Raw genomic sequence first — 11777 nt, 5'->3', positions numbered from 1 at the left:
CCCCCTAGCAACCAGCTAGGGGAAACATGCTTAAGTGACTTAGGGGCAGTTTAATAGCTACCACAGTAAGGTAACAAAATCATAAAACGTAACTTTATTTACTTCGGAAATTCCAAGGGTTTTAGGAGCTATCAATCAGAAACTGAGATGAGGACCAAACATATATTTCATATTATAAATCAAAATATCACATTAAGTAATTTAAATTCTATTTTTAATGTTTCTTCCAACTTGTTTGATTTTCTATAATTTAAACTTTATCAAAGTTGCCTGGGCATTCATGACTGTTATACATTTATGGTGAGATGTAGCCTTTAGAGCCCTTTCATATACCTTTGAGATTCAATTCTATTTTCTCTGACACTAAGATTCATGACTTCTGCTTTCTGTTTGTATTTTTCTTGGTATAATTTTGTTCATTCGTTTACTTTTAACTTTTCTGGATTACTCTGCTTTAGATTGTTGAAAGATAAACTGAGGCATATTAAAAAATTGAAGAGTTTACTTATGCAAAATACAATTCAAACTTGGCAGCATTCAGTCTAGCAGAAAGCACCAAGAAGCTGTACAAAATAAAAAATGTGGGCAGAAGGGAGTGTAAATAGGGAAGTTATACTAGGCAAAAGAGGGGACTAGTTATTGAAAGGTCACTTTCCTTTAGGAGATAATGCTGAATTTAAAAATATATTTTAAGGATTGTACCTTTGTTTTGTGGATATACATCGGGATAACAGCTTTAACAAATATCAATATAGTTACAAAGGGCTTCCCTGGTGGTTCAGACAGTAAAGAATCTGTCTGTAATGCAGGAGACCTGGGTTCAATTCCTGGGTCAGGAAGATCCGTTGGAGAAAGGAACAGCAACTCACTCCAATATCCTTGCCTGGAGAATTCCATGGACAGAGGAGCCTGGTGGGCTACAGTCCATGAGGTCACAAAGAGATGGACAGGACTGAGAAACTAAGCAGACAGACACAGAGTTAAAAAAAAATCCCCGAGAGTCACATTTGGCAAATTCTTCAGTAGTCATGGGCTCACAGATTGAAGACCATCCATTGGTGGAGAACTCGTCCCAGGACTCAAGAGATGCAAGTGCCTCCAGCTTTAGCCCCAGGGGATCACAGTCAAGGGTGCTGGAGACTCTGGTCTCTGCAGCTGGTGCCAGACTCCTAGAGGCATAAGAGTGGTCCAACCTTACCACCTCACCCAGGTTTATGGGGGCCCTGCAGGTCCTAGCAGCATCTCTGGGGAACGCGGTCAGAGTCTCACTGACGTTGGGAGGAATCAAGGGGGCGCCGTAAAGGTCACCGGCCGCAATACCCTCCAGCGATTGCAGGCACGGGCCGGGGTGCATTGGATTTCCAGGATCCAAAGGGGGACCCAAGGGTTGAAGATCAGGAGCACAGCAGCATCCGGAAGCTTTAGCAGGATGCTGGAGCCAAGGGCTCAGCAGGGCAGGGCTGTCCATCGAAGGGCCGTCAGCAAACGGGAACTGAGCTTCGAGCTCCAGAGATGCGTGCGCCGTGTCTGATGAGAGGCTCCTCCTAACCCGGGCCCAGACAGTCGCTTCCCTGGGTCCCTCTTCCCGAGGACACTGATGAGACCCACACCTGGGTCAGAGTACTGAGATCCCACAGGCTGTGTGGCTCAGCCAAAAAACAAAAAGGAAATATATGAGGTAATTGTGTTAACTAGATGCCGGGGGTAATCCTTACTCAATGTATATCAAATCACCACAATCAAATCTTGATATTTTACAATTTTATATGTCAATTATAGAGTAATAAAGCTGAAAATTAAAAATAATGAATTAGGGCAAATCATAAGACAGTAAAAGAGAAATATCTAACTGAACTAAAAGGAAATTAAGCAAGTCTGAAAATAAATGAGTTAAACCCTCAATTCAAGAAATTGGATGGTTTAACCTGAAAGAAATGAGGGAAAAGAAAACAAAGATATAAGCTGAAACATTTGCAAAAGAAAACATACACCCAATAGAAATAGATGACTGAAACCAAAAAGCAATTCATAGACCATTAAAAGTGTAAAACCATGAAGGTGAAGAATAAACAGAAAAGTACAAGCAAATCGCAAATCGTATTATGGTAAACTAGGGGATGCAGCAACAATCTACCATGAACAGAAAGAGTGCCTATGTCAACAAAAGCAGGCAAAACAGTACAGAACACAAATTTATACATTCCTAACTAGCATTATCCTTAATGGGTACACATTTGAAACATTCTAATTAAAATCTAATCAGTAATTTGCTTTGTTAGACAAATTACTAGAAATAAAAAGTTCAACCAAGTTTCTAGATACTGATTAGCATTCAGAATCTATAGATCATATACTCCAGTTAATAATCAATTATAAAGTGAAACAGTAAAAAGATTTCAATCCCTTTAATAATAGAAATGCATAATTCCAATGAAGAAATCTAAAAATTACATGCATTTAATACTTGTACTTTAAATGCATAAATATATGCGAATTTTATCAGGGAAAAAGTTGCTTTCTGATATAAAATGTCATCTTTTCCATCTTTATTCTTCAAAGGAAAAAAAGATAGTCAAAAAGTTCTTGCTTTCGTCTAGTCTAAAATCTTAATTCCAAATGATGTTACACTACAATGAAGAAAATGTTTTCCTTGAAGGATTCGACCTTTAAATGAAACATGCTGAATTCTATATGCCTCACTCCAATTTCAATTCAATCAGCACCACCCTAATTCTAATACCCTTATAGCCAATCTCTAATTTGATCACACATGTTTTTCAGAAAGTGTTAGTCAATTCAGTCGTGTCTGACTCTTTGCAAAACCATAGACAGTAGCCTTCCAGGCTCCTCTGTCCAAGGAATTCTCCAGGCAAGGATACTGGAGTGGGTTGCCATTCCCTTCTCCAGGGGATCTTCCTGACACAGGGATCGAACCCAGGTCTCCTTCAGTGCAGGCGGGTTCTTTACCCTCTGAACCAGGGAAGCCACATGCTTTTCAAGTCTCTTCCAGTTGACTCACCCCTTGCCCAGTTCTAGAAACCCTCTTATTCCCATTGGATCAACAAATCAGGTGTGTTTTTTTTTTCCTGAAAATCTTTGCAATTTACTAGGAAAATATTAAGAAGAAAATTAACTCCACAAGTTGGAAAATTGTTTAAAAATAAAACTCAAGGAAACAATATCCCAGTGTATAATTTTCTCTTTCCATCTATGTGCGTGTATGTGCATAACTAAAGTTGCTTTTTAAAACTTGTGGTAAGAAAATAACTCCTTCCCTCAGAAGCACAAATAACACAAGTAAAGGGACCTACCTTCTATCAACAAAATCCTGATTCCAACTGCAGCTATACAAGGACCCAGAGAGACACTGTTCTCCTGGCAACTGGACTCCAAATGCAGGCCCATGTCCTGATGGCTCTAGCTTTATACCTGGGAAACAGTATAATTTGATCAGCAGCAATCAACAGTAATTATGTGATTAGGGCTCTGATTGGTCAACACTTTTTTCTGTCCCTTTTTGATTTTTAAACCAATCTTGCCAGGAACAAAGAAACTTGGTTAAAAGTCAAACCAAGCAAATATCCTAAGAAATAGCAAAAAAGAAATTAGCAATTTGTCTAGCAGCAATTGAAGAGTACCTTATAGTTAGTCTTACCTGATGACTCATCACAAGCTGGAATCCAGATTGCTGGGAGATGTATCAACAACCTCAGATATGTAGATAATACTACTCTAATGCAAGAAAGCAAAGAGGAATAAAAGGGCCCCTTGATAAGGATGAAAAGGGAAAGGGAAAAAGCTGACTTGAAACTCAACATTCTAAAAACTAAGATCTTGGCATCCTGTCCCATCACTTCATGGCAAATAGATGAGGGAAAAATGGAAGCAGTGACAGATTTAATTTTCTTGGGCTTCAAAATCACTGCAGATGGTGACTGCAGCCATGAAATTAAAAGATACTTGCTCCTTGGAAGAAAAGCTTTGACAAATCTAGAAGAAAAAAGTGAAAGTGTTAGTCACTCAGTCTTGTCCATCTCTTTGTGACCCCATAGACTGTAGCCTGTCAGGCTCCTCTGTCTGTGGAATTCTCCAGGCAAGAATACTGGAGTGGGTAGCCATTCCCTTCTTCAGGGGATCTTCCTTACCCAGGAATCAAACCTGGGTCTTCCATATTGCAGGCAGATTCTTTACTGTCTGAGCTACCAGGGAAGCACCAGGGTAGGGGCTAGACAGTGTACTAAATAGCAGAGATATTACTTTGTGAACAAAGGTCCATATAGTCAAAGTTATGACTCTTCCAGTAGTCATGTACAGATGTGAGAGTTGGGCCATAAACAAGGCTGAGCACCAAAGAATTGATGCTTTCAAATTGTGGTGCTGGAGAAGACTCCTGAGAGTCCCTTTGGACAGCAAAGAGATCAAACCAGTCAACCCTAAAGGACGTCAACCCAGATGCCCAGATTGCTCGTAAAGCATCATTTCTGCTGTGTCCACCTGGCTGTCCCAGGAAGAGGTTACCATTCGCAGCAGTAGACTGAGTAAAGATTGCCTTCACCAACAGATGGGACCATGAGAGCCTGAAACCACAGAGAGCCTGAATAGAACCACAGAGAGCCTGAATAGAACAGAGCAGAAGAAAGGCAAGTTTGCTCTCTCTGCTGAGCAGACACATCCATTTACCTGCTGTGGGGCACTTGACATGGGCACTCCTGGTCCCCAAGCTTTTGAACCCAGACCCAGGTCATATTCCTGGTACGGCCTGTTGCAGATGATCCATCTGACAGATCAGCGGATGTCTCGTACTGGGTAAACACATTCCTCTAATAAGAGCTGTATGCATCTCATATCAGTTTTACTAATCTGAACAACCCTGACAAAACGACGTAAAAAAATTAAAAGAAATTACATTCTAGAAGTTTTTCATCATACATGAAACTGACAGTGAATTAGTATCCTAAATATCACATATGTCTTACATAGCAACAACAAAATATAGTCAAACCAAGAAAAAATTGGGCAGAGCCTTAGGTCGTTCACAACAGAGGAAATCCAAATGGCCAATCAACACAAGGTGTGCAGTATCTCTAGTAGTCAGGGGAAAGCAATGAAATGCTATCCGTTGCCCATTTAGATTAGGTCTGACAGTGTAGAATGTGGGTCAAGAGATGGAGAAACCAGAACCCTCCTGTACTGCCAACAGTGATGGAAACTGGAGGGTAATCTGGCTTTTCCTAGAAAGTTCAAAATGAGCATGAATACAAACCAGTAATCCTAGGTACAAAGCTGTTGTGTAAAAAGCATTGTCTGAATTCAAAAGCTTTAGAAATAATCATCCTGTCTATCAACAGCACCGTGAATAAAATTTAAAAAATTAAAGCAATCTAGTTGACTCTATTGAACTGACTAGGATCTATATATAATAATTTAGGCCTTGTAACTGTAATATTGACTTTTAAAAATATTTGTTTAGTATTTTTGGCTGCACGGGGTCTTCATTGCCACACGGGCTTTCTCTAGTTGCTACTCTTCACTGCCCCGTGCAGGCTTCTCAATGGGCAGGTTTCAGCAGTTGGGGCGCATGGGCTTAGTTGCCCGGTGGCATGTGGGATCTTCCCAGACCAGGGACTGATCCCGTGTTCCCTGCATTACAAGGCAGATTCTTAACCCCTGAACAACCGGAGAAGTCCCTGCAACACTGACAGTTTAAAGAGGATACATTGACAAAACCATGTGAAACATACTGCTTTTGATGTCCTAGACATCTGTTAAACATCTGATAAATATACACTGAATTCGTGGTTATTTCTCAGAAGTGGCTGCTGCTGCTGCTGCTGAGTCACTTCAGCCGTGTCTGACTCTGTGCGACCCCCATAGACAGCAGCCCACCAGGCTTCCCCGTCCCTGGGATTCTCCAGGCAAGAACATTGGAGTGGGTTGCCATTTCCTTCTCCAATGCATGAAAGTGAAAAGTGAAAGGGAAGTCGCTCAGCTGTGTCCGACTCTTCACGACCCCATGGACCGCAGCCCACCAGGCTCCTCTGTCCATGGGATTTTCCAGGCAAGAGTACTGGAGTGGGGTCATTGCCTTCTGCAGCAATGGAAAGGAGCCTAAAAGATCATGGCAATAAGAACAAAGGTGGCTCTATTCTTGCTTGTATATAATTTCATTTTCAGTGGTCTTGTTTTTCCAAGATTAAGTTTAGCAAAAACCTCTTGGACATGGAGAAACAGCTGGCTATGGGCATCTTGTCCTGAGAAGAGCAGTCCAGATTGAGAGTGTCCAAATTGAATGTGTCCATCCACATGAAGTAAAACAGAATTTTGAATAGAATCACTTGATGAGTCCCATTCATTACCACTCCCAGCTCCTGATCCTTTCAAGATTAATTTTTTAAATTTAAATGTAATGGTTGATATGCAATGTTGTGTTAGACTCACATGTACAGCAAAGTGAATGTTATACATGTTTTTTTCAGATTATTTGTCTTCATGTTATTTCAAGATATTGAATATTGTTCCCTGTGTGTGAGTGCTCAGTTGCTTCAGTCGTGCCCAACTTTTTGTGACCCTATGGACTGTAGCCTGTCAGGCTCCTCTGTCCATGGGATTCTCCAGGCAAGAATACTGGAGGGGGTTGTCATGCCTTTCTCCAGGGCATCTTCCCAATCCAGGGGTCGAACGCACAGCTCTGAGTGTCCTGCATTGCAGGCGGATTCTGCAGTACAGTTCCAGGTACTATGCAGCAAATCCTTGTTGCTTATCTATTTTATGTACAGTTGTGTGTATCTTTGACCCCGTGCCCCTAATCCATCCCTCTCCTGCTTCTTTTCCACTTTACTAGCGACAAGTTTGTTTTCTGTTTTGTATATAAATTCACTTGTATTGTTTTTATATTACACATGTGATATATTTGTCTTTCTCTGTGTGTTCACTTAATATGATATTCTCGAGGTCCATCCATGTTATTGCAAGTGACAATACTTCATTCTTTTGTGGCTGAGTAATATTCCATTGTGTGTATATATGTGTCTATACACACACTACTTCTTTAACCTTTCATCTGTTGATGGGAACTGGATTGTTTCCCTGTCTTCTGTGCTTAGTCGCTCAGTTGTGTCAGACTCTTTGCAACCCCACGACTGCAGCCTGAAAGGTTCCTCTGTCCATGGAAATTTTCCAGGCCAGAATACTGGAGTGGGTTGCCATGCCCTCCTCCAGGGGATCTTCCCAACCTAGGGATCGAACCCAGGTCTCCCGCATTGCAGGCAGATTCTTTACCAGCTGAGCCATGAGGGAAGCCCTATCTTGGCTATTGTAAATAGTGCTACTATAAACACTGGGGGGCATGCATCTTTTCCAGTTAGTTTTTCTCTTTTCTGGATGTATGTTTAAGAGTGTGATTGCTGGATCATATGGTAGTTCTAGTCTTGTTTTTTTAAGGAACTTCCATACTGTTCTCCATAGTGGCTGAAGCACTTTACATTCCCACCAAACGTGTAAGAGGGTTACACTCTCTCCAGCTTTTATTATTTGTAGATATTTTGATGATGGCCATTCTGACAGGTGTGAAGTGATCTCATTGTAGTTTTGATTTGCATTTCTCTAATAAACAGAAATGTCGAGCATCTTTTCTTGTGCCTGTTGGCCATTTGTATGTCTTCTTTGGAGAAATGCCTACTTAGGTCAGGAAGACTAATTTAGGAACCAGTATATTGGTAAAGCTAAACTGTATTTTTTATATTTCTTGTCTTCATTGGGCAAGGAAAATTGTCTTTTAAGTATGAGAGTGAAAAACATAAGGAGTACAACGGGAGCAATATTTTCTGAAAATCGCTTTTGTTTCTTTTCCTTCAAAACTCCCAATTCTGTTAGCTTAGGTTTTCCAGGATATGCATCTACAGGGGAAGAGATCATAATATTCCTGAAATATAGCAAGAGAATTTCAGCTTCTAAAGTTTAAAATAGCAATATGAACCAGGCTCATAGAGACTTTTCAGAATCCCTTATTACTCTGCAGTACTGTATCCAAAACTTTCCTACATTAAAGGACCAAAATCCCTCAATATTGCAGTTACTTATCACATGAAAGTTTACTCCCTGCTCATAAAGATCTACTCTGGTCCTGCTGCTTTCTAGGGCTGCTGTCTTCCAAGTAATCCCAGTCTGCATCCATCCTGTGGTTCCACCATCTCAAAACAAGCCTTAATCATCTTGTCAGCCAAGCATCTTACTACCATCCTTCACTGTGCCCGGGTCCATGAATTCACTCTCTCAACTTTCACAGAACAAGCAACCACAAAGTTGCCTAGCTGCATGTTGATAAGAATGAAACATGGGCTTTTGTGCATGCGTGCTCAGTCACTTCAGTCATGCCCAACTCTTTGCAACCCCGTGGACTATAGCCCACCAGGCTTCTCTGTCCATGGGATTCTCCAGGCAAGAATACTAGAGTGGGTCACCATGCCCTCCTCTGGGAATCAAACCCGCGTCTCCTGCATTGCAGGCTTATTCTTTACCACTGAGCCACTGAGGAAGCCCTATGGGCTTTTGCTACTCCTCAGAGTTTCAAACAAGCCTTACTTTTTCATGACTCCCCTTTAGTTTTATATGGTGCTTCAAATTCCAAAGTCTTACTGAAATTCTCTGGGGCAGAGTGGGAGGGAAGAGAGCTGTGGTTTGTATCTCTGAAATGTTTCCTTCTGCATCCAAACTACCATTTTCAATTTCCAGGAATGATTCTGACCACTTCTGTACATTTTCGTAATTAGGGCCTAACTGAGTAAACATCAACTACCACCTGTACTATTTAGATGTTCTAACTACATTCTGGACTTCCCAGGTGTCTCAGTGGTAAAGCATCCACTCGCCAATGCAGGAGACCTGCTCCAGTATTCTTGCTTGGAAAATCCCATGGACAGAAAATCCTGGAAGACTCCAACCCACAGAGTGGCAAAGAGTTGGACATGACTGAGCATTCATACACCCACAACTACATTTTCCTGCCCCTAACATGGTCCACAGAACAATGAAGGTGATTATTTAAATGGAGAAATGGTATCATGTCAAGTGCTATTTTAAACTTCCAATGACTTCTCATTTCAAGTTAAACAAACTCAAATACTTGACATAAGCTACAAGGTCCTACATACCCCAGATCCTGCCTCCTGCTTTGTCTGCCCCAGATACAAAGGAGTGTCCGATAACTTTCTATCCTGCAAAAACAATACCAAGCTCTATGGTAAGTCTGTTACACGGCTGTTTCTTCCAAGTGGAAATCAGCTCTGGATCTCCCTTCTTGTCATTTGGGACTGGGAAATGTCTCCTGCTCTAGGAAGTATTTCCTTACCACTCGAACTAGACTTTCATTGCTGCACAGAATGTATGCCCACTTGAAACTGTCCTGTTCATTTACGTGTGGATTCATTTACTGGGATGTATCCATGACTTAACCACGTGAAATAGACACACAGCATTGAAAAGGCAGGGGAGAGTTAGAAGATTTTCAGATGATGGCTTTTTTATCCTATGTTGGTTCATCTCTCCTAGCAACTTGGGTCAGACAAGTACCAGGTGATTTCCACCAAGTCCTCATCCTTAATATATGGCTGCAAATCAAATCCCCCAACCCATCCAGTCAGCCTGAACCCAACAATCAACCCCAAACTCATTCATCAACACCACACAATGCAACAAGCTCATAAAAATAACTTTTACTTAAAATGTTTTGATACAGTAATTCAGAAAAGTGCCTAAACACCTCCCAAATGATTGAACAACACCAGAAATCAAGTCAGATGTTAACATCCTAGTTACCTTTAATATAGTTGCGAACAAATACTGGCAGAGAACACTTTTCCAATATATCAAAGACTCAAAATACCCAGTATACTTCCAGGAGCAACACAGGAGGGACCCTCCTGCAAGACTAATGACCTGCTAATACCCAAAGCTCTGAAATGTGTTGACCAGTCTTGAGGATCGTCCACACCCAAGAACAGTGGGGTACAAAGGCTTCTCCTAAGAGCAGTCATACTCGGAGGCCTTAGCAAGACGTTGGAGCCCACCGGCTGGGTTGTTCCATCCAGGGTTCCTCTGCAGGGCAGGGCTGCGTCTCATATCTGAGTCTTTGGAGAGGCTCCTCTTCGCCCGGGTCGGACAGTCAGCTCTGGAGTACCCCTTTTCCGAGGACGACGACGACGAGAAACACATCTGCCAGTTGGGTGGTGATCTGGAGGAGATGGACCTGGCGTCCGCGGCGGGGTCTGGCGCGGCTCCTGGGAGTTGCAGGCGAGCCGGGTTCCCCAGGGCGAGTGCACCTCCCTCCAGGCACTCAGCTCCTGGCCGCACGGCGCCGCGGGCTCGGCGTGGTTCACCACCGCCCGGTCCTGCCCGCGCTTCCACAGCTCATAGCGCTCGGGCTGCAGGATGCGCACGAAGGCGTCCATGGAGAAGGCCACCTGCGCCTCGCCGCAGCTGCACTGCGAGGCCACTTTGCCATAATCGATCCAGCGCGGGGTGGCGAAATTGATGGCCTCGGCGCAATTGAAGCCGTGGTTGAAGCCCGAGTGGTAGCCGTAGGGGAAGGTCACCATGAACTCGCCCGCCTCCTGCGTGACCCGACCGAAGGGGATGCCGTTGTCCCGGAGCACCGTGGGCGAGATGAGCGCCGCCTTGTGGCGCAGGAAGGCCTCGCAGCTCCGCGAGCTCTCCGGGAAGAGCGCGCTGGCCAGGCGTTCCAGGCGCCGGCCGTGCTCGGGTGGCACCGCGTACCAGGTCTTGGGCTCCCCGAAGTGCAGGAAGTTGATGCTATAAAGGTCCATGTCCTCCGTGTGCCAGGCGAAGGCGGTCTTCCACATGCCGAAGTACAGGTAGGGGGTGTTGACGCCCTCGATGACCACCCCGCACTCCTGCTCCAGCAGGTCCTGGATGGTCCCCAGGCGTCCCAGGTTCCACTGCTTCGTGTTTTCATCAAATAAAGAGCCACTGATGTCCGCGCCGTATATTGGGGACTCAAAGAGGCGGGTTTTCCAATATTTTCGCTCCAATTCCTCAAAATCGGAGTAGAATGGAGTCTGGTATTTTTCAGTATTTGCTAACTGGCGGTACTCTGCCACGGTCATGGCTTTCTTCTTTTTGTGGTATTGAGTAAACACACCTGCCCGCCCAGAGACCACCTGCTGGAGCGGAGCGGCTATTAAGATGTCATCGATATCGTCGTAGGTCTGTCTGGCTTTCCATTCCTTGGGTGGAACTATCTTAGCCAAGCCTGCTCGGTGGGCCCCTTGCGATTCTATGTAAGCAATGTATTTGTTGAAATCCGCGTATTCTTCCATGGTTGGGTGGAAGGTCATGATCTTACAACTTGGGTTCTGGGAACCAAAGTGCTTAGCCTGCATGGCTGCAGTATAATCAGCAGTGGCTTCTCGGGGTCTTAGGTATGCTGTGGGTACCTGAGAGTATTAGGGAGTAACCTCTTCCCTATGCTTTATTCTGTAGCCAAAGGAAAGAGGGTGTTTCCCAGAGGGGAAGGCTCCCTGAACCAAGTCCTGCCTCAGTCTGCAGCTCTGTGACTTTCTTTGGTTGGAGATGTAAGTGCCTGGGAGGCCTCCCTGGATTCACAGGCTTGAGTGCCTGGCAGTTTCTCAGCTCACTGTGGCAAAAAGTGTCTTCATGGAAGTTTCAAAGCCAAACCTAAAGAAAATACAGAATATCTGAAGATGAGTAGATGACAAAAGGAACTGATTTAAAGCAAAATTTTATAGCAATCTTAATTTCGA

General features: G+C 43.6%; 1 protein-coding gene across 1 annotated transcript; it reads right to left on the bottom strand.

Annotated features, from left to right (window-relative positions):
• Positions 1-9735: 9735 nt before the first annotated feature.
• LOC113905134 (lysine-specific demethylase 4D-like) lies at positions 9736-11445 on the bottom strand. The gene has a single exon (XM_027562124.1). It carries the CDS (start codon positions 11394-11396, stop codon positions 10113-10115), a length of 1284 nt encoding a protein of 427 aa, XP_027417925.1. The 5' UTR covers positions 11397-11445; the 3' UTR covers positions 9736-10112.
• Between the last annotated feature and the right edge of the window lie 332 nt (positions 11446-11777).

The sequence above is a fragment of the Bos indicus x Bos taurus genome, chromosome 15 (genome assembly GCF_003369695.1).
Source record: "Bos indicus x Bos taurus breed Angus x Brahman F1 hybrid chromosome 15, Bos_hybrid_MaternalHap_v2.0, whole genome shotgun sequence".
NCBI lineage: Eukaryota > Metazoa > Chordata > Mammalia > Artiodactyla > Bovidae > Bos > Bos indicus x Bos taurus.
This window is presented reverse-complemented; position numbering and strand designations above follow the sequence as displayed.